General features: G+C 40.5%; 2 protein-coding genes across 7 annotated transcripts; one reads left to right on the top strand and one right to left on the bottom strand.

Annotated features, from left to right (window-relative positions):
• Positions 1-690: 690 nt before the first annotated feature.
• trip6 (thyroid hormone receptor interactor 6) lies at positions 691-12225 on the bottom strand. Of its 3 annotated transcripts, none has more exons than XM_011487512.3 (11): positions 12136-12225; positions 11625-11665; positions 7750-7967; positions 5405-5514; positions 5193-5306; positions 4540-5118; positions 4314-4410; positions 4063-4232; positions 3793-3971; positions 2307-2427; positions 691-2107 (listed from the first exon to the last, which is right to left on the bottom strand). In XM_011487512.3, the coding sequence occupies exons 3-11, from the start codon at positions 7949-7951 to the stop codon at positions 1976-1978; spliced, it is 1704 nt and encodes a 567-aa protein (XP_011485814.1). In that variant the 5' UTR covers positions 7952-7967; positions 11625-11665; positions 12136-12225; the 3' UTR covers positions 691-1975. The 3 variants fall into 3 exon arrangements, with proteins under 3 accessions (XP_011485814.1, XP_011485816.1, XP_011485815.1); XM_011487514.3 differs by having other exon boundaries at positions 4314-4407; positions 12136-12224; XM_011487513.3 differs by having other exon boundaries at positions 12055-12151.
• A 6028-nt stretch (positions 12226-18253) lies between these two features.
• bcl6b (B cell CLL/lymphoma 6B) lies at positions 18254-23775 on the top strand. 4 transcript variants are annotated; one of them, XM_023948861.1, is made up of 12 exons: positions 18254-19494; positions 19611-19688; positions 19759-19991; positions 20072-20320; positions 20395-20523; positions 20681-20870; positions 20957-21165; positions 21246-21340; positions 21430-21573; positions 21647-21777; positions 22652-22789; positions 22900-23775. In XM_023948861.1, the coding sequence occupies exons 3-12, from the start codon at positions 19792-19794 to the stop codon at positions 23038-23040; spliced, it is 1626 nt and encodes a 541-aa protein (XP_023804629.1). In that variant the 5' UTR covers positions 18254-19494; positions 19611-19688; positions 19759-19791; the 3' UTR covers positions 23041-23775. The 4 variants fall into 4 exon arrangements, with proteins under 4 accessions (XP_023804629.1, XP_020567310.1, XP_011485818.1 ...); XM_020711651.2 differs by having other exon boundaries at positions 18255-19494; positions 19783-19991; positions 20681-20843; XM_011487516.3 differs by having other exon boundaries at positions 18256-19494; positions 19783-19991.
• Positions 23776-25212: the final 1437 nt, after the last annotated feature.

Below are 25212 nucleotides of genomic sequence, written 5' to 3' on the forward strand. Positions count from 1 at the left end.
CAAAATAAAATACACACAGTGTCAAAAGAGACCCCCCTGCTGCAGCCGTTTGACTTCAATAAAAAAATACAAGAAAGTCAGAAATGACATTTTCATCATTGAGACTCCAATGCTCCTTCACTCTTTTTCCATTGAATGTAAAATGCTGTAGAATATTTTGTGAGCCGATTCATGCCAATGCAGTTATAGACTTTTAGAGTCTCTCTCCTCTGAACAGCAAACACACACTGTTGTGCGGTGAGCAGAATTCTAATAATATTCCACTCATTTTACTCTAATCTAATGTTAAAAATCTAGAAGTATATGGAAAAAACGTAATTAACTAAAACTTTTTAATCAAATCTACAAAAAACAACCAGAGCCATAATGGAAGAATAAAGGAGCAGCATGTGGCATCAGGTTGCAGATCTTCTTGTTAAACTTGTAAGTTTTATATTTCTTAAACTTTTTATTATATTTATTTAGAACAAAGAACAGTGTACCACTCTGCCTTCATAAGGGTTAAAATACCAACATAACTAATTATTGATCCAAGCATTTCTGGTTATGACTGTTTCAAAGCAATTTCTATGATAGAATAACTGTAGTTAACTCAATCCCACACATAATCTGGGATTATCCTGCCGAATAATTATCTAAAAATCAGGTTTTATTTGACAAAATATATTAAGAACAAATGCGACACCCATCAACTTGCTTATTCTTTAATAATGAAGTACAGTTCTACAATCTGGATTAGGTGCAAACTCCCTTCTGCAGGACACATATGCTGACATTCATCTCTTGAAAATGACATGAAATCCAGGATTAAAGTAGATGTGAAGTTTTTCCCCCCTAAAAACCTAAAGTCTAAAAATTAACATTCAAGATAAATTAATGAACACAAACATGGTCTGTTATCAGGAGTTTCAGATTACAGCAGATTTAAGCAAACAAATGTCAGATGAACTACCAGGAAGGAGGATGTTGGGATCGTTTTTGGGTGACCAAAAAAGGAAAAAAAGGGGTGAATTCACAGTAAATCCAGTTCAAAACTGACACCCAAGGACATCCTGTTGATAAGGCTGTCGCCGTTTAACTAAACGCGGACGGAAAAAACGAATACCGTCACTCCAGGAGTGCAAGAACGAACACAATCCACCCGATTAGTAAACAATTCAGGAAAACAAAGAATAAAAAAAACATCATCCCTTTTAAATTGGGGGAACTTTTCATATTAAACTAAAAAAAAAAGGTTTCAATGAATGGGTTTTTTAATCTAAATGGCACAAAGGGATCATTAGTTTCCTTTAGACAGAAGCTTTCTTTTCATTGCACCGTCAGAAACGTAACAGTCAAGCATCAAATCATCAAACGCTGAAGGAAAACTAAAGCGGATGGGAAACGTCTGCGACAGAGAACACTTTGCTCTAGCGCTTGAATCAAGTCGAAAAGAAAATATCCTTTAACACCTTCCTGTTATCCTCATTTGCTGCTCCGCTATGCTGCTCTGAAGGAGAAATCCTTTCAAAGTAAAAGCCCAGGGGAGCTGATTAAACCCTGTAATTCATGTTTTCTGTACAATCACAGTTTCTTGTTTTCTGTGCTTTTGAGAAATGCTTTTAAGAGGCAGTTTTGAGCTTTTTGATTCATTATGTGACAACAAAAAGTATCTAGAAATATACACATTTTGGATTATTTCTAGACAAATTCAAACACACATTTCCCTCCACTCTTCATCCATTAATAGTGATGTGCAAGCTGAGAGGTCAGCGGTACCGCTGTGGGTGTGGGGAAGCTGGAGCCCAAGCTGCCTGCAGGTCAGGCCACTAATACTGAGCCGAACATTATAGACCGTGTACCATAGGAGGCTAAAACAAACAAACCCTTATTGCATTTTAAATCTCCTCATTTCATAGGTAACGTTCATTTAGAGCTGCCAAAATTGACACTTGTGATTGCAGTAACCGAAAAGGAAAACCCGAACGCGTCTCGGTTAGCAGTCGGTGGAGATTTTGGCTGACAGGTCCTGGATGCGGCGAGCGCTGCAGCTCTTGCACAGGATGTGGCCGTCCAGCGGGTAGCAGCCGCGACCTTCGCCCTCAGACGACAGCAGGAGACCACATTCCTGACAGACAGGGAGGTTTCAGTCACTTCTAAGCTTGTAAATGAATCCAGCTCAATGCTGAAGCCAGGGTTTTTTTTGGCCAGAAATCTTTATTATTTTCTACCTAAAGCTGTTGTTTTGATTTCTAATCTACCAGGGCTTCAACAGGACTTTGATCTAATAAATGAATGGAGTGGATTCAGTGTTCTGGCGGCGATACCTCACAGACGTAGCAGTCGACGTGGAAGCTGCGGTCCAGAGCTACAATCCTGACAGTCTCCTCCTGTCCGGGTTCAGGCATGATGGGTTCACCACACACTGAGCAGCGAGGGGCGTATTTCCTACAAAATATATGAATGCAATAACAGAATGAAATTACACGTTCATAAAGAGTCCAACTTCGCTGCAGCTCTCCTCTGATGTGGTAAGCTGGGCTTATGGGATGTCATAAATGCTGGGCTAAATAAAGTTTAGTCTAAATTCATTTAAACATACACCTTGTGTGTTAGAAAATTCATAACCCCATGTTGTGACAGTAAAATATGTCCAACACAAGAGGCCTTCAGATCTTATCTGTTTGCTCAGCTGTTGGACAAGTTTAAAAAACAAAAGCGTGGTTGGTGATAGGCCGAGAACACGGCTAGCACGGGTTGTACAGAGTTAAACCCTTTAACCTCGTAGCTTTCCACTCCCGGAACTCTTCACATTTTTAAGCAATTAACGTAATTCTGAAGCGGAGAAAAGCAGCCTTGAGCTGATGTCCACCACTTTACAGTGGTGAAGTGTTTATACAATCAACATACATTTTGTTGATTTTTTTCGTGGCAAAAAAGTGGCGTCGGGCCGCCATGGAACACTTTGTTAGTAACGTGTTGGACATTGGTGCAAAGCCGATATGGAACGCTGCTTTTCTCCATGTCAGAATCAGCTGAATCATGTTGGAGCGGTTGAGGAGATTAACAAGGATAATGTCATATAATTAAGAGAAAGAGTTTGTAATGTTACAATTTTTGAAAAGAAAAATGGTTATGGCCTCCATCCACATTACCCATCGACCAAATCCATCAATGCACCATTTATGGTGATATCATAAGGCTTTAGTCTATCATAGGAATCTATGTCCCATAATGCATTTGGACCTCTGCAGCTTTACTGCCAACAGAGTCAACAGCGTCCGCCTGATTCGTCTAACCAATGATGAAGGAACAGCTTCCAATGTGCTCTACGTCGAAATAAAACACCATATTGGTTCTTTTTGTTGTTGTTTCTATTTTCTTTTAGTAAACTGACATTTGCCTCATAAATTTATGAAATTTAATCACATACATTCTCACTTATGAAATGATAACTTTATTACTGTAAAAGTTTGATTTTTATTCATAAATCTGTGGTAAATATGAGTTTCTTCTGGTAAAATGTTGACTTTTTTCATATATATTGATTTCTTTACTTTTAATACTTCGTCATGCACCAGTAACTAATGTGTACAGACTTTTATTTTGAAAAATAGTATCGACTTTGCACCTCAAACCTGAATGTCTTTGTCTAAATAGATGCAAACAGAAAAATCCTAGATCTAAAATCTCTGTGGTGCTAAAGTTGATAAGATTCTTAGTAGAAACATAATAAAGTTTTCTGTTTTTTTATTTGCTTGATAGAATCATATTTGATAGATTCAGGCAGTAAACGAACGGTTGTGAACGCACCGATGGAAGTCGTCTATGCAGTGTATCTGAGATGTGGCGTCCACAGTGAAGGGGACGCCGTCCAGGCAGCAGTTACAGACCACACAGGTGAAGCATCGCGGGTGGTACGCTTTTCCCATCGCCCGCAAGATGCGGTCCAGAATGGGCTTCGAACATTTGGAACAGCGCTCCAACGTACTCTGAAAAAAACACAGTGAAAAGACAGAAAATGGTCAAAATCACGCAGTCGTAGTGGCGCAAAACAGGAGCCGGTGGGAGTATTTCACCCACAATGTAACAGTTCTCGCAATAGCTCTTCTTCTCGAGCGCGTAGAACGGCTTCCCCCGAAGCCGCGTGTGACAGGTGATGCAGGTGAAACACTCCACGTGGAACACCTGCTCCATGGCGATGCACCCGCTGCCGTCACCCACCACGTTGTCCCCACAGCGGGCGCAGCGACCTGTTCGTGTGCAGCACAAGTCCACAGGGTTCATTTCATTTCCTTCAATCAATAATCGTCTTATTAATTGCAATTTCCTACCGAAATAGTCCTCTGCAGGAGGGTGGTTCATGTCATAAACCAGCTTCTTGGTGAGCCGATCCAGCTCCTCCTCTGGCCTCATCGTTGCTGCCCCCTGCTGGCCAAAAAAAAGGAAAACTTTTGCCATAAATTCTTCCTAATTGATCTGACAAAAAAAGCATAAATAATCAAGCTTGACTTAAATTAAAATGTCGTCTCTAAAAATGAAGAAAACTGCAGTGCCTACCTTGGTGGACTGATAAGCAGGACTCTGAGCCGGTCCTTGTCCTGCCTGATTGTTTTCCATCCCCCTCTTGGACATCTGGATCTGGCCGACTCTTCCAACAGAACCTGGGACTCCGCCCTTATAAGCGCCGTCGGGCTCCTGTACTGGTGAGTTGGAGTGAGGCGGGTACCAGCCCTGCGGCACTGTCTGGATCTGGGCGGGAGGCCGTGACGGGTGCTGGCGAGGGGGCGGCGGGGTGTAGGCCTGCTCGGCCTGCCTCCCCGTTTGGGAGTAGGTGACGGGCTGCGCCGTTTTCACCTGCACGCTGAACCTGGGCCCGGTGGGGGTGGAGGCGGTGGTGTAGGAGGCCGGAACAGGCTGAGGGTAGGGCTTAGGGGAGGAGGACGGGTAGTAGTCCTGCTGGTGGGAATACGGAGGGGCCTGGTGCTTGCTGGGATACGGGGGAGCCGAGTGGTACTGGTTCTGAGGGTGGGAGGCGTAGCCCATGGACGGCTGACCCTGAGGAGGGGCTGGTCTCTGGTGTTGAGGCTTGTAGTGTTCCCCTGATACATACTTGTTGTAAGGCACATTGTCGTAGAGCTGTGGACAGGCGGAGTGTTAGACTTTCACCCTGACGATCAATCGTCTGCTCCATTCTGCGTTTCCATGCCAACCTGGGAGCTGGAGTCCTGCGGGTGGCTGTCCAGATCCGCCAGCATCCCCGTCAGGGAGTCAATGTCCGCATCGATCTTGGAGTGATAGCTGCCCGGCTTTTCAGGAGGAAGTTGCTAAAACCGACAACAGCTTTTTAGTCGTCAAATTAAATAAACAAAAATATCGACAACAGCTTTTCAAATCAGCATTTGATGTTTTAATGTCCCCCCACCATCAGATCGTAGCTGTCCACACGAGGACTCCAGCTGCGGTCCTCTTTGGGACCAGGAGGAGGCGGAGGAGAATAGTAGCGATCGTTTGCTGGATGATGACTCGGAGCACCTTTGATTTGAAGAACAGCTGCTGTCAACAAGACTTGCATGACAACGGTCCTTTTAAAAGTAAAAGACGCCTTTGAATGTCTAATATTACTTCAACCTTTAAAGCTTTGTAGTTTAAATGGAGGACTACAGCATGCTTTTATTTTGTTAAAATATTCTTTTAGTTTTTTGGGAAGTCAAGCAGTGAGACTATTGAATTCATCTGAAAGAAAAAGAAAATAAAAGACACTTGTTGGCTTTTGACGTTTGTTTAAATCCACAGAACAGTTTGAATAGACGAGTTTAAAAAACCAGGAATGTCCTCATCAGTTTTTTTTTTCCTCAATCCAATTCATTTAATTTTGACCATCTGCTGATACAGAGTACCAATCTGAACCATTCAAATAAAATGAATGTAGTAAACAGACCCAGGTTGGTCCCTGTTTTGACTCTATTAGCTTCTGTTATCATTTAGCCCCCTGAACAGAGCAGGAGCTTGAACAGTCAAGTAAAAATAGTAAACTATCAACTAGTACAAATGGATGATTGATAGTCATGTGAGATAGTTTGGTGACTTAACTTTAGCATTTTCACAACTATTGAACCTTTTTAAACAGATGTGATTCAGATCTCCATAAGGAATTTTTTTTTTGAAAACCAATGATGACTTTCTTCTAAAGTTGTTGTAAAATAAATATAATGATGCGTATTTACGACTCGCTCATATCAATAGAACAATTTATGATTTATGGTTGTTTTTCAGTGATTAATTATTATTATTTGCACTTTTTGTCTCTTAGCAGCCAGACCTTTTTTTCTACAAGTCTGATCAAAACTGCTCATTTACATGGTGTTGTCTAATTTAAGATGAGCTCTTTCAGAATAAAATTGAAATATTGATGTGCAGCTAAAACGTAAAAATAAAAAAAATAAAAAGCTAAGAAAAGGTTTTACACTAAATCAGCAAATGATAAACTTTTTTTTGTTTTTGTTTTGATGGATGTTTATAAGAAAAGAGTTTCAGGAATCTTGGAAGACTTCCCGTTCTGGGTAAACAGAACTACTTTATCATTTCCTCTTTCAAAATGTTTCAAAAACACAACTAAGCAAGTTTGAAGTTACAAACTAAAACACAAAAATGTTTCCAGTGGATCTAAGGCAACGTTTACACTGCAGGCTGAAACGACCCAATTCCGATTTTTTTGTCCCTATGCGACCTGTATCTGATCTTTCATGACAGTCTGAACGACACAGATCCGATCTTTTCAAATGCGACTTCCGTCTGAACGGCCAGGCCACATGAATCCGATCCGTACGTCATCGATATGCTACAAAAGTCATAATTCTGCGTTGAAGTAGGCGGGAACGAGAACATAAACATCAACCATGGCGTACGATGCTGCTGAGACCAGTCAGTGGAAGGGAAGCGAGGTCACCGGTTGGATTCATATTTGGGGTGACAGCTCTATTCAGGCCAAACTCAAGGGCTCTTATCGCAACCAGCCGGTTATTGAAAGATTTTCCAGCGAAATGGCGGAGCGTGGTGTTGAACCTTTCCCGCAAAGACTTTTTATCCTTTCCGTCCGTGGACAGAAGCGCGAGGGAGACCTTCTCCACGGCCGAAGGATCCTCCTTCGGGGTTCACTTCCCCGTTTGGACCCTCAGATTCTCCAGAGCGGGTTAATAAAGACTCATTAGCATTTATTCTGGGAAAACCTTCTTTTATTATCGTTCTCTTTCCTCCGTAAGACACAATACGAATACACGCCCCCACTGCACCCCCCCTCACCTACTCTTGCGCTGCACGCGCTCTCTTACTTCTCTTACACACGCCCTCGCGGCCCCAGCACATTCACATCTCCATTCCACAACAGTGGGTACAGACGATCCTAGCTCAAATGCCTTATTAAAATGAGAAGATTGTTATTGCGCTGGCTCCTTTGTGAAAATGAATTCAATAATGCAAAAGGAGCTTAGCTGTTGACAACACTGTTGTTGACATCCATTGTTAACGTTAGCTACTTCTGCAAACAACGAGTGACGTCGGTCACCGTTGAGTACTCTTCTGCGCATGCGGGTCACTTCTGGGTCATTTCACGGTCACATAGGACATCACAAAAGTTCGCATTTAATTGGAAATGTGAATGGCCTTGCAAAAAAAACAATTTTTTTCAAAAAATTGGAATTGAGCATGAAGCCCTGCAGTGTGAACGTAGCCTATACCCAGATTTGACTCCAGATGTTGAGGGTTTCCTACCTGTGGCTCCTGTCGCCATGTACCTGTTGGTGACCCCGCCCACTCCATTCTGGTCATACGGACCATATTTTGCTCTGAAGTCTGACATGGCCTTTTTGTTTGGGGCGCGGTAGATCGCTGCCCCGGAGGAGTGGGACATCTGGGGGATGGCACGTTCGGGGCTGTCCAGGTTCCTTGGGGGCAGCCAGGTGGGACCAGACATGGCAGACCTCAGTGCTCTGACAACACAGGAAGTGCGAAGTAATGAATGAGTCCCTTTGCTAAGAATTTTCAGCTTTAATCCACTATACTTAGATGCAGCTCTGGCTGAGATGTGTTTGTAAATATCAGGTAACCAATGGAAACCGCAGGAAGCTTCCGCCTTTGTTTCCTATGGCAACGGGAGACGGAGCAAACAATGCAGTTTATGTTGATGGGTAAATTTAACGCTCAGAGGTTTCCAGCAGGCCTTACTCAACGCAGAGACACAAACAATCTCCAGCTCACTCACACACACACACACACATACACACACAAGCACACCAGCAGGTGCAAATCTGTGTTATCCATCACAATAGTTATTGTGTTTGGCTATTTACACTCCACTATCATGAATTTCCATTCGAAACCGAGACAAAACCGGAGTCAGGAAATGTTGTGTAATAATATTCATTTGCGAACACCTGCATCACAACAATGTGTCATTTACCGGTACTTTTGGTGGGATAAAGGCGTCAGAGCCTCAAAGCTGGGCTGTCAAAAGCCCCGACTAACACCTGATGGTTTTCAGGACACCGACGGTACAAAGTCTTTAAAACGCGCTCCATTTCAGAGCATCGATTTAAAATGTTAGGAATATCGGAACAAAGAAAAAAGACGTTTTTCTTAAGCAGAGAATCGCACCACAACATAATCTATTTAGGATTACAAAATTGTTTTATCAAAGTTTAATTTAAATTATATTTTTTTAAAAGTTGTGTTTTGATCCAAAGAACTTGCTATAGTATTACTTTATACAACTATAAAGTAACCTTAATGTCTTGTGTTTATATTAAATGGATTTTAAAAGTTAAAATCTGACTTTGCCACATTCCTCACACCAGTTTTGTTGATTCCCTCCCTTTAAAAGACCTCGTTTCAAAGCTCGCACATCTCAAACTCTTACGGCAGGAAATCTTTGTGATAAGCAAAGAAGGCCACAGATTTCTCAGCAATCACACAATAAGAAAAATAAACCTGTTTCCATTTCACTGCTTTGCAAAAGTTACATCATGACTGAATTCATCAAGATGTTCCAAAGTTACAAAGGCTGACCGTTTTCTTCCTGGAGTGTTTCATATCAGGCAGCAGTGGATGCAGTTTATTTTATTATTTTTTTGTACAAACAGAAATATAGCAACAGAAGGATTGTTTAAACTACTGTGTTGGATGTCTTCTATATGAACTCTATAAAGCCAGATCCTTAAATCATGGACAGCTATAAAAACCTAGAAATTTTTTTTAATTAAATATAAAACTAAAACATAAACAGTTTTCAGGAGACGGTTTAAGTGTAGTTCTTAAAAAAGATAATATGGGAAGATTGTGTCCCTCATTTAAATACTGTCTTAGCTTTACATTAAATGTAAATATAAACAAACTTTTTTTTTATGAACAGTTTACAGAGCAGGTGATGGCAGTAAAAAATAAATGTATTTTTCTTCCAAAAAGCAGATGTTTCGCTGCATGTTTGACCAAATTCATAGTTTTACATCTGTGTCCGCGTTTAAAAAAACACTGGAAACTAAAGTCGTTTAATTAGGATGTTGGACCAAAGATGGACTCCTGTTTCCTCCTCGTTGAGTAGAACAGACAGAAGCATCAGATTCTCTATTTTACACAAATATTAGCTTTCTTATGAGCTGTTTATTATAACAACAGAAAAAAACTGGAAAAATGTATCAAAGCAACATAAAATTGGCAAAAATGATGTCATTATTTACATGTGTTCACTGAAATAAATAAAGTTTTGGACTAAAATATGTAGAACAGGATTTTCTGAGGATCACTTCACTTCTATGTATCCAATTTTTGTAAGCAAATAAACAGTTTTACGGTTTCTTTCTAAATAAAGCACCGATATGCGTGTAAATGGGTCACATTAGTACGCAACCATGTGACACAAAGGAGGTAACCAATCAGAAAAGACCCAGTTTAACAGTGGAAAAGGGCCAAACAGCTTGGAACAGACAGAGGAAGAAACTAAAGGACAAAGGAATTGGGTTACATTCAAAATGTCTGTCTTATACTTACTTATAATTTTGGCTAAATATTTAATTCACAAGTTTAAATATGCTCACAAAAAAAACAGTATATTATATTTTTCAAAAAGAAATAATTCTGTATGTAAATTGTATTGAATCCTGCACTAACAAAAAAGCTGTTAACACAGTTGAAACATGGTCACATTTAAGACTTTAGCAGAATCCTTTACCTTTATTATTTATGTTTTTTTACCTGTTTTATCTGGTTATTATTATGGCTTTTTGACATTTTTTTTTGGTTTATTTTACTGGCAAATGTGAACATTTTGTCATTTGCACACAGTGTGGAGTGTCAATATTTGATATTCTGTATGTGCAATATTTGTTAATAAAGTTTATTTTAAAAAGTTTGTCTAATAACTAACCTGAAAACTAATGCTGGTGCGAAAGTAAATCACATTGTAGGACATTAAAAAGAGCATAATATAGCCTCTTTAACCTTTAAAAAGTCTTTTTTTTTACTATTACAGGTACTAAGCAAGTATTACATCTACTTTCAAGATGACCTGAACACAAATCCTTCAAATTGAATATATTTCTTAATAAATCTTTATCTTACTTCATGCGGGTTGCCCAATATGCTCTCAAAACATGCCGTCACTTATTTTGTAATGTTGGTACCGCTGCAATCAGGACCCTCACATCAAGCCAAAGTATTGTTGATGTGGAAAAATAAATAAAGCTCTCAGAGTGATTGTAAATAGGCTGTGGGTCCATCTTTGCAGCTAAGAGGATTATAATGACAGATGAGGGGATGATGAAGCCACACTTTAACACAATGCTCCACAGAAAATCGTTCAGCCTTTTGTTTATCGTTATTATGATGATTATTTTTATTTCTTTTAGTATTCTGATGGTCACACCACAGCCATATTGACCGTCTGCTCCATCCTTGCACATGTGCCAGATAACAACCAGCCTTGAAGAACCTGATTTAAGTCTGTCTGACTCTGTATGAACACACACTCAAATCCCAGGCTGGAAAATTAATCCCAGGAGTTTCATCAGTCTGCGGATTAAAGCCAGTTGTTCTGTCTCTGAGACTTGCATAACAAATCATCTGATGAGGTCGGACTCATTCATTATTTTATTTAAAGAGGCACAGAAACTCTCAAAAATGAATGAAAGGAGAACACAGGCAACAACAAGAAATCTACTGATGTATTTTTATAACTGATTTGTACAACTAGTAAAATCCGTTGAGACAACCGTGTTGTAATATGGGGCTTTATAAATAAAAATGAACTTCCGGTAATTCAAATAAAAGAAAAACCAAACACCTAAAATAGCCTAAACGTTGGCACGTTAGAACTAATAAAAGAATAGAAAAACCTATTCATAATGTTCTAAGATATTCTTAAGGAAAAAAAACTATCTGGAATATGTTCGGTAGAAGTAGAAATGGAGGCTTTTATTTTGAAAGCACTGAAAAGTGGTCAGACACAATTTTGATTTGTGGGTTTTTGAGTCAGTCGCATTAAAAATAAAGCATTAAAATATGTAACCGCCGTAAATATATTACATTAAATAAAAAAAAGGGGGGGGGTAAACACACATATTTATAAAAAATAAAAAATATTCGAGATTTCTTACCTGTTACGGTGAAGCTATTGTCTTCTTTTCTTCGGTCTCATCTACGAAAACATCAAATAAATTAGTAAAACGACATGGAAGCAATACACGAACTACTTTAAAAATAAAACAAATTTTACAGCGATGTTTTTAGGTGCTGCTAAGAAATCTGCAGCTGTCTAAATCTGTCAGTGTCAGTGCGTCACACACTACCATAACAAACACGCAAAAAATAAAAAGTAAAAACAAATTAAAAAACAATAAGAGCAAAAATTAACTGCCTATCTTCGATAGAAAAACGACTAGCTTTGCTTAGAAAAAGAAAAAAAAAGAACCGTTATGAACTCGACATTTCGCTAGGTAGGCTCCTGGCTAACTTTCCAGCCCGACCCAACAGGGAACAACGCAAAAAATGTCGCCTATAAACCGAAACGTCGTAAAAACAGACGACCTGCAGCTGAGTTTAGGCGTTCCGAGGTGTGTGAAAAGCATCTCCAAAAAGTTTATTTCTGCGGAAGCGCATAAAACCCACTTTGTCGCGGATCCACAGGCCTTTAGTTTAGCAGCTCCTCGCTACATTCCCAACGTGTGACGTCACGTTACTGCATGCGCGTGCCCGCAATGGCGCGTGCCTGCTTTCAAAATAATTGAACTGAAGGCAAAGTGGCAATTCTACGGAAAAGGATAAGGAACGAGAATAGGGAAAAAAACCCGGCGAAAATAGCTTTTCTCCATATAATTCAGTCGTTTTCCCTTCGAATTCTGACGTAAACTCAGAATTCAAAAATAATTTTTTTTAAAAAAAATAAATAAACCAGAATCTAAAGAAAGAGAAAACAGAGTTGTGAGATTAAAGTTGACATCATGGAACCATGAGAATAAACTCCATTTCTGACTTTTTTTTCCTGAGAATGAAATCAGAATGTTTACTGAGATTACTGAGAATTGTAAATGATGGAAAAAGAATTCTGAGAAAAAAATACATTCTGAGTTTTATTTCAGAGTTCTTAAATTAATTCTTAATTCAATAAATGTAAATGTTCTTACCACATTTTTTTCTTCCTGCCCTTAATCTTTTTCAATACCACCAAAACAATAACCTAAGTACTCTAGAGTAAAAAAAAAAAATTACCGGTATGTAGTAACACAATAATAATTAATAATAATAATTGATACTTTATTTATCCCACAATGGGGAAATTCTTCTCTTCATCCCATCCCCTGGGGGAGTGGTGAGCTACAGCCGAACGGCGCTCAGTGGCGTTAAGGGACTTGCCGAAGGGCCCTCACTGGGGATGTTAATTGCTTGCCATTGATATGGTTATTATTCCATTGTAATAATGTAATAATTCCATTATTACCATTATTCATTACCCTCCGAACCATGGATTCCTGCGTGGTAGCCTCTCACCTTACCAACCGAGCTACCCAGCCGCCAGTAAAACACTATTAATTAGTAAAACATAAAACAGTGAAACATATTTAATTAATCAAAAAAAAAAACCACCAGAAATTGACCAACTGTAATTCTGTTTTCTTTTCAGATTTAAATAAGTACAATTACAATGAATTGAGTACAAATTATTATTTTATTCTGTATTTAGGCAAAGAAAAAAACATTTTCGTTTTTAAGGACAACATTCCACCTGACACTATTTTAATACAATTTTTGAAAGAACTACTTCAGGAACCTTTTTATTGCAATGGCATCTTTTTCATTTCTTTTTTTAGAACAAATACATCTAAACAAACTTTTACCAAAATCACAGTCAATTTGTCCATTTTTAACACTGTTCATTCCCAGTTAGCTTGTCATAGATAGCATGTCTTGTCTGGTAGTGCTTCTTCATAGTGAATATGAAAACATAATTTAGCCAATTGCAACCAAGAAATCATACACAAATTGTTTAGGAAGTGCTATGGGCTGCAGATTATTGATTTTATGACAGGCGCCTACCGGCTGTTGGTAATTTGGACGCGTGCCACATTTGGCCCATGGGCCAGACTTTGGACATGCCTGACTTACATGGATCTAGTTGTCTAAAAGTTGATGTGTCGGACTGGAGTGGAGCAGGGAGCTTATGATCTGCCCAGCGTATTGTCTACATCACAAATGTGATCTTTTTCAAATGACAGTTTTGTTTTTCTGCTCCTGATCCACAATAATATGAATAAAGAAATACTTAGAGATGCAAATGTCAGCACAATTTTCTTCATAAATGTCCTCCACCATCTGAAAAATCCCTCAAGAACATTTTTAAAAAACACCCAAAACACATTTTTCATCTGAGTGGGTCTTTTACATTTGTTTTCCAATATTAGAAATAAAACATCATACCTTGTCCTTTTTTTAGAGTTACATTTTAATTCTTGACACATATATTATCAATTTACCCATCATGCATCAATGCTACCTCATAAATAATTCCTAGCAAGTCTGTTGCAGAATTCCTCAAAACCAAACTATATCAGTCAGGTTTAGAGGTGAGTAAATATCATTGATATCGTCCAGCCTTTGCTCAATTACATAGGAATGTTGGATATCTGTGTTTTTTATGATATAAACATGTACATATTTGTACCAATTTGTGCTAAGAAAGCCCAGCGGAGGCTGTACTTCATCAGGCTGCTGAAGAATGTTGGAGCCTCGCCCAAGCCTTCAGGGGGCTTGTAGAAAGCATCCTCACCAGCGGACTAACAGCTTGGTTTGGAAACACCTCCATGAAAGAGAAGAAGATGCTGCAAAGGGTCATCAACACAGCTCATTGGCTGCAACCTTCCATCCATCGAGACCGTCATCGGGACAGACCCCCCCCCCCCACGCACTGATCTAGTGTTTGCACTCGGGCCACAATCTCAGACGCCGCAGGCCTGTAAGCGTCCACGCAAACACCACACGCTTCCACAACAGCTTCTTTCCAGCTGCAATCAGAATGCTAGCACAGGACAGAAGAGAGGGAAGACTGGACTGAACTAAACTGACCTGAACCACACAACAATCTGGGACACACTAAGTGCAAAGAACAATTAACTACCACAATATGTCAAACACATGACAAAAGCGCAATAATAGAAAAGGTTGGGACGCTGCAATATTTTATATTTTTTATACTTCTGTTTTTTTTATTTTATTTTTTTATTTTATATTTTTTATAAAATAAAAATACATTTATGAACATTTATTTTACATTTACATACATTACATACATTTATTTTATTTTGTTGTCCCTCTGTAATTACCCTGACCTGAGAGCTGCCGAAGAAAAATTCCAATGTACTTGTCTTACATGTTCAAATGGCAACAAACCCCTTAAACCTTAACTCTGTAACGACAAGGGTGTGGCTCCTGACCTGTCTGTGTGCACCAGTTGGTTGCCACCCCCACACACACGGAACTTCATTTGGGAAATCAAGTGCTTCCTTCATGATTTTGTGCTTCATGAGATCCGGTTTGCGCTTTCTCACACTGCCTTCTTCCCATTTTTTCCCCTTCCTGCTAAAAAATAATTTTGTGGGCCTCAGGCTTTCCTTGGGGGACTTCCTTCAGGAATTGGTGTCATAATAACCAATCATTTCTCATGCCTGATGCACCTCTGCCAAAGCATGGACACACAGCAAAACAGCTCTTTGGGATCTCCCTACACTTCCTCCTCCAGTCTTTGCCCTTATATGTCCAGAGTGCTTTGCAGTGACAGGAAGAGGCAGTTTTACTCAGATCTCTGTTATTGTTGCAGGGGCCATCAACACTTTGGCACCAGTTAGATGTTTTGAATTCAAAACATAGCCTCGGTCTGTAGGCCATCAAATGAACGACGGAGCTCTGTCCAGGCAACCAGGAAACCACAAGGTGAAGGGAGTAGGATCAGACAAGGTTTTCTGTTTGATGATAACAAGTCTGCGTTGTGGCGTTTAATCACAAATAAGGCCACCGGGTCACCGATGGGCAATGACAGATGGGGTAAGTCGCAGGAAGTCACTGTGAGGGTTGCCCACATTTGCCAAGGAGGCCAACTCAATGGCTTCCGGCCATTGGTGAACCCATACGGTAATGTTCTCACTTTTCCTCAGCCGCCCCCCTCTTCTTCCGTTCTTCTCACAATGCCTGGAAGTAGCTGAGACCTACATCTCCCACTCTGTTTTCTTCATTTTATTTCCCTTTATGATTTCCCCCCTCTTTTTCCTTTGTTTTTCTGTTGTTGTTCTTTTCTTTCTTTTTTTTTTCACAAAGGAGACAAGCGATTTAGTATCTGTCAAAACACATAAACACATTTATATGCAATCCTTATGCTCACATTTTACCTCTGAGTTTCATAAAGCAGTTTGTATTTAATGCATTTACTTTAAGGTCCCATGCAGACATTGTAATAACAAGATAAAAAATTATGAAAAAGTTTTAAAGTTTTTTTTTATTTTTTTACATTTTTTTCTGAGGGTACAGCAAGTATTTAAAAGGTTCAACAAGATTTTGGCTTTGTTTTGCAGTATGATAAACTCCAGGTCTTAAGGGCTGTGTTCCTGCATGTTTTCCAACATGCCATGCTTTGGCATGTTCTAATTGGCTGGACACACCTGAACCAGGTAATCAGTCATGAATGGGGCTTGGATATCTGGAAATCCTGCAGACACATCGGGCCCTTGATGCCTGGAGTTGCCCATCACTGCATAACTTTACATAAAAATGTCATGTACAATAGTGGTACTTTCTGTGTACTCACTCTCATCTCATTAATACTAAATACAATAAAAAAACAAAAACAAATGACCACATAAGTACTATTTATATACATATCCTCTTATGCTGAGTGCAATGAAATACACATAAACATTCAGAGTAAATAAATTCTGATTTCTTCACAGTATTTCTGGTATTTTCTGTTTACCAATTTTCTTGTTACACCATGAAACATTCTATAAGTGAACAATTAAATTCAAGGTTCTTCATATGAGCTTACTCTATGTGGTACTTACATATGGTGAGTACCACAAGAAACACATGTAAATACACAGTAGGTTCCATTTTTTTTGGAATGTGGACACAACACAGTAGGTACCACGTAGGTGTAAACCAAATAGTACCACATAAATACACAGTGAGTACCACATATGTGCCACAGTAGGTACTACAAAAGTACCATGCAATTACAATTTTATTACCCTGTAAGTACCATACAGTAAAATAAACCGTTACCTTTTTTATTAATCAGTCAGAAAACGGCCTGAAATTTACAAAAAGTACTGATATGGATGCATTATAGCTTTAACTTGAAACGTATGCTTTTTATATTTTAGATTGTAAATTGTAATTGTAAACTGTATGAGGTCGTCTGGAGTGGCAGAGAAGTATGTCAGAGTAGTTCAGGACATGTATGAGAGAAGTATGACGGTGGTGAGATGTGCTGTAGGTCAGACAGAGGAGTTCAAGGTGGAGGTGGGACTACACCAAGGATCAGCTTTGAGTCCTTTTTTGTTTGCTATGCTGATGGACAGGCTGACAGACGAGGTAAGACAGGAATCTCCCTGGACAATGATGTTTGCGGATGACATTGTAATCTGCAGTGAGAGTAGAGAGCAGGTGGAGGAACAGCTAGAGAGGTGGAGGTTTGCTCTGGAAAGAAGAGGTATGAAGGTCAGTCATAGTAAGACAGAATACATGTGTCTGAACGAGAGGGATCAAGGTAGAAGCGTTAGGTTACAGGGGGCTGAGGTGAAGAAGGTGCAGGAGTTTAAGTACTTGGGGTCAACAGTTCAGTGTGATGGGGAGTGTGGAAAAGAGGTGAAGAGGCGAGTGCAGGCAGGTTGGAGCGGGTGGAGGAAAGTGTCAGGAGTGTTGTGTGACAGAAGAGTGTCAGCAAGACTCAAAGGAAAGGTGTACAAGACAGTGGTGAGACCAGCTCTTCTCTATGGGTTAGAGACGGTAGCAGTGAGACAGAGACAAGAGGCTGAGATGGAGGTAGCGGAGATGAAGATGTTGAGGTTCTCCTTAGGAGTGACCAGGTTAGACAGGATAAGGAACGAGTACATCAGAGGGACGGCTCATGTTGCCTGTGTTAGCGACAAAGTCAGAGAAGCCAGACTGAGATGGTTTGGACATGTTCAGAGGAGGGATAGTGGATATATTGGTAGAAGGATGTTGGAGATGGAGCTGCCTGGCAGGAGGACAAGAGGACGGCCAAAGAGGAGATATATGGATGTCTTGACAGAGGACATGAAGTTGGCTAACGTTAGGGTAGAAGATGTTCATGATAGAGTGAGGTGGAAAAGGATGATTCGCTGTGGCGACCCCTGATGGGAAAAGCCGAAAGAGAAAGAAGATTGTAAATTGGTTGGGCCACTGTGCTCACGTTAAATATTCATGTCTGTGTGTCTTCAGTTTACCAAAAGAATACACAATTAAAAAACGCAAACAGTGGATTTATCATGAGGTATCCATAATTAGTGAAATTCATTCGCCAAAATAAGAAAAGTGCAGATCATCTACACTTTTTTGGGTCATTTTTAATACTCTTTGGGATAAAAAAAAAGAGAATTTTCTTTTTCTTTTTGCAAAAAAGGATCTAAAATAGCTAACTCTTTCAAAATAAAACAGTTCAACTAAATTAACAAACACGTTCTGACTCTGCACAATTTCCTACACTGTTTGTTGCACATTAATAACACTGTGTTGATTTTTTTAAAAGTGATTTAGATTGTTTGATTTGACTTAACCATATTTTTCTTTCATGACCTGTGTGCTCTAACTGCATTACCCCCCCCCCCCCTTCACAGCCCGTGTTACTCCTACCTTTTCTCCTCCCCACTTTATTGACGGATGTCCTGCTCCAGCGTTTTCATCCATGTCTCTGAGCACCTTCGCAGGATGTGTTCACATGTCCCCGTGTGTGTGTGTGTGTGTGTGTGTGTGTGTGTGAATGTTTGTGAGGTGGGCGTGTGGGGAAGTTCCTGCACATCTGTCGGCCGCATTTCTCTCACTCGTGGTGGAGTAAAGGTTGTTTTTCAGCGTCAGGAGAAGGTGTCTCCATCTACAAAGATCAAGTTTTGTCCAGCTTCCTTCCTCTTGGTCCTCATGGCACGTCGCCTCTGCTCCGAGGCAACAAGCCAGAAGCTTCCGGATAGTGTTTGGAGCACTTATTACCTCCGCAAGAGGACAATGACTTTGTTTTGTTCTTTTTTTGGGGGGTTTTCAGAATATTTAAACATGATTACTTCAAATATGGGCCATATCTTTACATTTTTATTCCAAAAATAATACATTTCTTTATAATTTGGTGTCCTAATCAAATTTATGATAGTTTGGATTGATCACAAAACAGTAGGAGGTCACACGCAATCAAAGTGTAGCTAACAGAATCAAATTGTAACAACGAGAACTTTGCCCAACAATAAGTCAGAGTTCCAGCTTCCTGTTGAGCAGCTTCCTCTGTCCTGGAGAGGCCTGAAGGGCAGGAGAGCTTTCGGGTGGTCAGGGAGGGGGATGTTCCCCGGCTCACCCCTTGACAGGCCAGGCACGTACCACATCTCCCCCAGGGGTCCCGGTATATATTTTTTCAACATGGCTCAAAAACACTCCAAGCTTTCCTGCTATTAGTTCTTTCAGATCCATGGGGGTTTAGAAAAACTAATAGCCCACTAAAAATACCTGGAGCCTGGAGTCTGGCCTTTTCCTGTGCCGCTTCCACTGGGCGCGTGGGCCATTGAGGAAAAAGGAAACAAGCGGCTCTGGTTGTAAGGGAGTTTCCTGCAAATGGTTATAAAGGGGTCTCAGGAATCCGCCTCCCCTCACAGTTTTGTTCTGACACAGTGGGTGCTCCTCGTCTCTGATTGCTGACTCAACAGTGAGTCAAGGGTTTGTCAGCCACGAGGTAGACGTTGGTTCTCGTCCCTGCTGGTCGGGGTAAGAAACCTTTTGTTTTATGAGAATCCGGGCTAAAAGTAACTTCATTAGTTAATTGATATATACTTTTAGTTATTTACTATCAAAAAAGCAAGTAACACGTTTTTCCCATGCAGGTACGAGTAGGGAGCTGGTCTCACCTAACACATGTGTCTGGTACACTTCAGTATATTTATTATTTAAATTCCGTACAGGTTGGTAAATCTGTGATAAATTATTTAATTTATTATTAGTTTCACTGGTCATACTAATGGTCACACACAGGTCGTGTTTGTGGTTTCTGCACAGACAGGTCAAATGGACGCAGGGCAGGGGTACCGGGGGGATGGAGACCACATGGTGAGGGCTGATGGGTATGTGAAGGAGTTCACGCGGCATTCCAACGACGTGCTGCTGAACCTCAATGAGCTCCGCCACAGAAGCATCCTGACTGACACCACCCTGGTGGTTGGCAGCGTCCAGCTGCGTGCTCACTGCGCTGTGCTGGTAGCTTGCAGGTTGGTGGACAGATCCAGCTTTTGGACTCTTGAAATCTTTTGTTATTTTTTTTTTTTTAAATTCATCTTTTTCTTTGCAGCGGGTTCTTCTACTCCCTGTACTCGCGGTATTTGCTGCGTCAGGGGCGTGGTGGCAGTGTGGAGCAGCTCATCACCGTGTCTCTCCCAAACACCTTGGATCCATCTTGTGTCTCCCTGCTGCTTGACTTCATGTACACTTCACGTCTCCCTCTGACACCAAGCATGGTCTCTGGAGTGCTGGCCGTGGCTGCCTACCTGCAGATGGACCACGTGGCCGACACCTGCAGGGAGTTCATGCAGCTTCACTGGTGAGCCTCCACTACACATCTGATAGGAGTCAGATAGGACACATTTGGCTTTAAATCAAATGATTATTTTACAGCACAGAGACTACGACTGCTAAATCCCTTCAATTGGAGCTGGACTCCAGGGTGTGTTTTCCCTCAGTAACACCCAAAAGAGGGGATCTGCCCAGTCTAGGACTCCAGCGTTCAGTAGTTGAGAACTTCAGGTAAGTAAAAGCGTTTGCAATGAAACTTTTTTCCAATGAATTACATTTCATTGTTTTATTGCAATTCTTTCAAGGTAGCTGAAAGGGATGCTGCTGCATGGTTTTGTCCGTCTGCCAATTTAGACCATTACACCACTTCCTGTGTTTTTGTCTATAGGCTCCCTGTTGTCCAGAGCTCTTTCCAGCCAGGGGCTTTCCTGACCTGCCAGCCCAACTCAGAAGAGCTGAAAGAAGACCATGAGTCATCTCCAAAGAGCCCTGCTTGCTCCAGCTGCCATCCGAACTCTCCTGCCGAGTCCAGCACCTGCAGCAAGAACCTTGTGGTGTGTCCTGCCAAATCAGACCAAGTACTGGTGCCGATTTAAGCTAAACTGTAAGATCTAGATCTTTGTGCATTCTGGGATAGTAGTAGATTTTGTTCATTTTGTTTCAGAGTGATTCCACACCCACTCCAGACCCAAAGGCTTGCAACTGGAAAAAGTACAAGTACATAGTCCTGAATCGTCTCTGCTCACCCACTAAGGTGAAAGAGGAGACGGAGGAGCTTCAATGTCAAGCTTCATCGGATGCCAACAGGATGAATTGGACACCAAAAACACCAACAGAGGCGTGCCCTGGAGAAGTGCCTAGCCAGATTGATAGGTAAGCAAAAAAGGACCCAAAACAATAACACATTAAAAAACAGAAAGATTTTGTAAAATGTTGACATTTTTATTTGTCAGACAGGGGCAGGCCTCCTGCTACGAGGGTTCTGGCCGAGCCCCTCCCCTCGGGCCACCTCCCTCTGAGAATCAGTCAACTCATAAACATGAACTAGGTACACACAAGGATCCATTGTGCTCAGAGCCAAAGCTAAAAACCAAAAACCTGTTTTCTTTAAAATAAAGGTTTTTCTTGTTGTCGTAGTTTCTCCAGTCTCACCTGGCAGCCTTTTCCCCAAATTGCCTCCATCTGATCCAGAAAAGAACCAACTTGCCATGGAACACAAAAGCAACCGTGTGCCCTATTTCTATTCTAGCACCACCCCAGGAACCAGATCCATCTCATCAGGTAAAGCTTTGGCCAGTTACTCTCCTATCAGACAAATATTTGCAGATGCAAGAGTGACATTTTTCCTTGACAGGAGAAAAGCCGTACCACTGTAACGTGTGTGGAGCTCAGTTCAACCGACCAGCTAACCTGAAAACTCACTCCCGCATCCATTCAGGAGAGAAGCCGTATCGCTGCGACACCTGTGGCGCTCGGTTTGTTCAGGTGAGGGTCACGCCAATCAATCTGACCATCCCTTCTTTTACAGTGAGGGAAAAAATGGGACATTATACAACTTTTTTTAAATATCGACAAGGGATGACAAAAAATGCCAAATATTTGGTTAAACATAAACTTAAAAGATATTATCAGTGATTGACAGTTAAATAAACAATTTACTATTACTGTATTTTTTGCACAATAGGGCACACCGGCGCATAGTCAATGATTGGTCTATTTTCGAACTTATGTCATATATAAGGCGCACCAAACTATAAGTCGGACTTTTTTAACTGCATTCATAATAATTCTAGAACCTATTTGTGACACGCTACAACACGTTAACCATGTTAGAAGCGTTAGCATATTCACAATTCCCGTGACTCCTGACCTTTTTTGCAACACATAAAAAACAGACTGAACCTGCTTAAACAAACGTTACTGTGCCTATGCTAACTCCCAACCTTGTTAGTAACACATGAAAAGAACACAGTTCGACATGCAACACGTTAGCCGCTTTAGCGTATTGACTACACCTGTAACTCCCACCCTCCTTTTCCACATGTAAAAAAACAGACTGATACTGCTAAAACAAATGTTACTATGACTACACTAACATGCAACCTGTTAGTAACACTGCTACACATGAGCTAATTTACAATAACTCCCTACCTTGTGTCTAGACAAAAAAAATGTACTGACATTTTGACAGAGCGGTTTACAAGGTTTATCTGAAGCACTGTTGTTTTTTTGAAGAAAATAAAATATTTTAAGAACGTCTTTTAGTGCGGAATAAACGGTAAGTATTTCCTTATTATCCTTTGTTTGAATATTTGTTTTGAGTGTTTTATTTTTGAAGGTTCTCTCTATTTTAATTTAGGTTGCCCACCTCAGGGCTCATGTTTTGATTCACACGGGGGAAAAGCCCTACCCATGCCACACCTGCGGTACACGCTTCCGCCATCTGCAGACGCTAAAGAGCCACCTGCGCATCCACACTGGAGAAAAGCCCTACTCCGTGAGTCAGGAGCAAACACAACCTGCCAAGCACAGGCAGCAAACAGCACGTCTGTCTCCATTCGGTCGGGCTTCTGAGGTCTAACCTGCAGGTGCTTGTTTGTTTTCCAGTGTGAGAAATGTGACCTCCACTTCCGACACAAGAGCCAGCTGCGTCTGCACCTGCGTCAGAAACACGGGGCCATCACCAACACCAAGATCCGCTACAAGGTGCTGACCGAACCATTCCAGTCGCTTCTGCAAGCCTGCTGAAGATCAACCCTCAGTCAAAGAAGAAGCCTACCACACCAAACCTTACATCAAATGATTTATACCAGGAAATTTGACAACAAAAACATTTTCAGTCTTAGACTGGAAATGGTAAAATGACAGGTCTTCCTATTCTTGGAAAATGTTGGATAATGTGTATAGAGAGGAAAGGAAGAAAGTCTTGATTACTGACTGCTAGTTTGAAATGTTGGGTACATTTTGCCAGACATTTTAGAGACGGATTTGTGTACGTCTTTTTTTTAGGGTCTGTGAAGAGTTGAAAAGAAGGGAAGAGTCCATTAAAAGATAAGCTAGGGAATGAGGAGAATGTGTGTGTAGTAGATAAGAAAGATAAAGCAAGTTAAGTGAAGGTTTTGTAACTCTTTATATTTAGAGTAAATTAAGGATTTAATGTGAGTTGTTTTATATCGTACAAAGCACTTCAAAAGTTTTTACTTTTTAAAAAATATATATTTAACGCATAATTATGTAAAATGTGCGGCCTGGGGCCCTTTAACTGTTTATTATGAGATATTTTTGCATCCATGTCATCTATGGACACAGTCCAGGCAGGTCAGGGACTTAGTTCACTTGTTTTGAATTCATTGTGTAGAAAAGTATTCATAACATCAAAATAAATTGAAAGTGATTGAATAGTTAATAATAATTTTAAATTTGTACTTAGTAAGTTTATTTGCAGGGCAAATTTGAATTAAAGGAGTTTGATACCATTTGAAACCGTGTTTTTTTGAAGAGTTTCTACAGCTGACAGAATTTAGAAACCTACTCCAATCATCCTTCAATGTACTGTAGAAAAGTTCCCAGTAGTCTTTTAACCTCTTGAGACCTGGTGCCCACGTCACATTGTGGGAACATCACATTGTGGGTCCTATTACCACTGTAGTAAATTCTGATTACATATGGCCCCGCGACTACAAAATATCAAACAAGAGCTCGGTTCTTAAGAGGTTAATCCTAATTACAATGATTATGATTATTGCGTTGATGAGTGTTCTGTGTTTACACTCTTTCCCGATAGTTTACAGCCCCTCATACTCCCAAACCTAACATTTCCGATGCAACGAAAATGCTGAGCAATATCGGAACTATCACGCGGCATGGTTTTGAGGGAAACCAAGACATCCATGGATCTAGTCGTCTACAAGTGGATGCATCAGAGTGAAGCAGAGCAGGGAGCTTGTGCCCCACCCAGTGTATTTTCTACGTCACAACTTTTTCAAACAAATTTTTTTTCATCTGCTCCTCATTCACAACGATTTGAATAAAGAAAAACACAGAAATGCAGTTTTAAGCCTAATATCCTCTATGTATGCCCTTCATCATCAGAAAAATTCCACAAGAACATGTTAAAGACAATAAAAACACAAATCTCAAAAGAGTTTATCTTTAATCAGTTTCAACTTTCTGATATGTCAGAATGAAACACTCAAACCCTTCAGCTTCTCTCCTCCTTGGATTTCCTTCCTTTTTCTTTTAGTTAAAGTAAATGAATCAGATTTTCTCTTACGTCGAACTCGTTCCACCGTTTTTTTCAAGAGGGGGTTATGATGTGTTTTTTCTTGGAGTTGAGACAATGAGGGCAAGGACACCTGTTTCCTCCAGGGTCCTCGTCCTTTACAGTCACACCACCAGCCGACAACACGTGTGAGGGCCCGCGGGTGCTTCCTGAATGCGAGAGGTGTCACTGTGGGGGCTGCAGACTGCCACTGAACTCTCTCACCCTCTGTCATTCCCGCTTCCTGATCCCTGATGAGTTTTGGCTTGTTTAACTTATTGTCTGCCCTCGGCCAACAAACGCTGGAAGTTTGACGGGACTTTCCAAGATTCTGCTTTAGAATAAATAAATAAATAGTGCTCATGAGTTGAAGTTTTTACCTTTGTTATCTTGTAGTCACCCCAACCATTTTCGGAAATGAAAAGACCTCTTGTAGAAAAGGTCTTTTCAATAATAAAAGATAAACGAGATAAGATAAAAGTCCAGTTGATTGATTTTATCGACCACTTCCTACCTGGTTAAATTGTCTGAAAAAAAAAACAAGTTTTAGGACAGATTTCTTCAATAAGTGAGATGAAGGATAACTGTATGTTGTCAGTCTTTGAAAACAAAACGGACATTTGTGTGGGGAAAAACAGGTTAGTTTAGGGGATAATGAA

The sequence above is a fragment of the Oryzias latipes genome, chromosome 18 (genome assembly GCF_002234675.1).
Source record: "Oryzias latipes chromosome 18, ASM223467v1".
NCBI lineage: Eukaryota > Metazoa > Chordata > Actinopteri > Beloniformes > Adrianichthyidae > Oryzias > Oryzias latipes.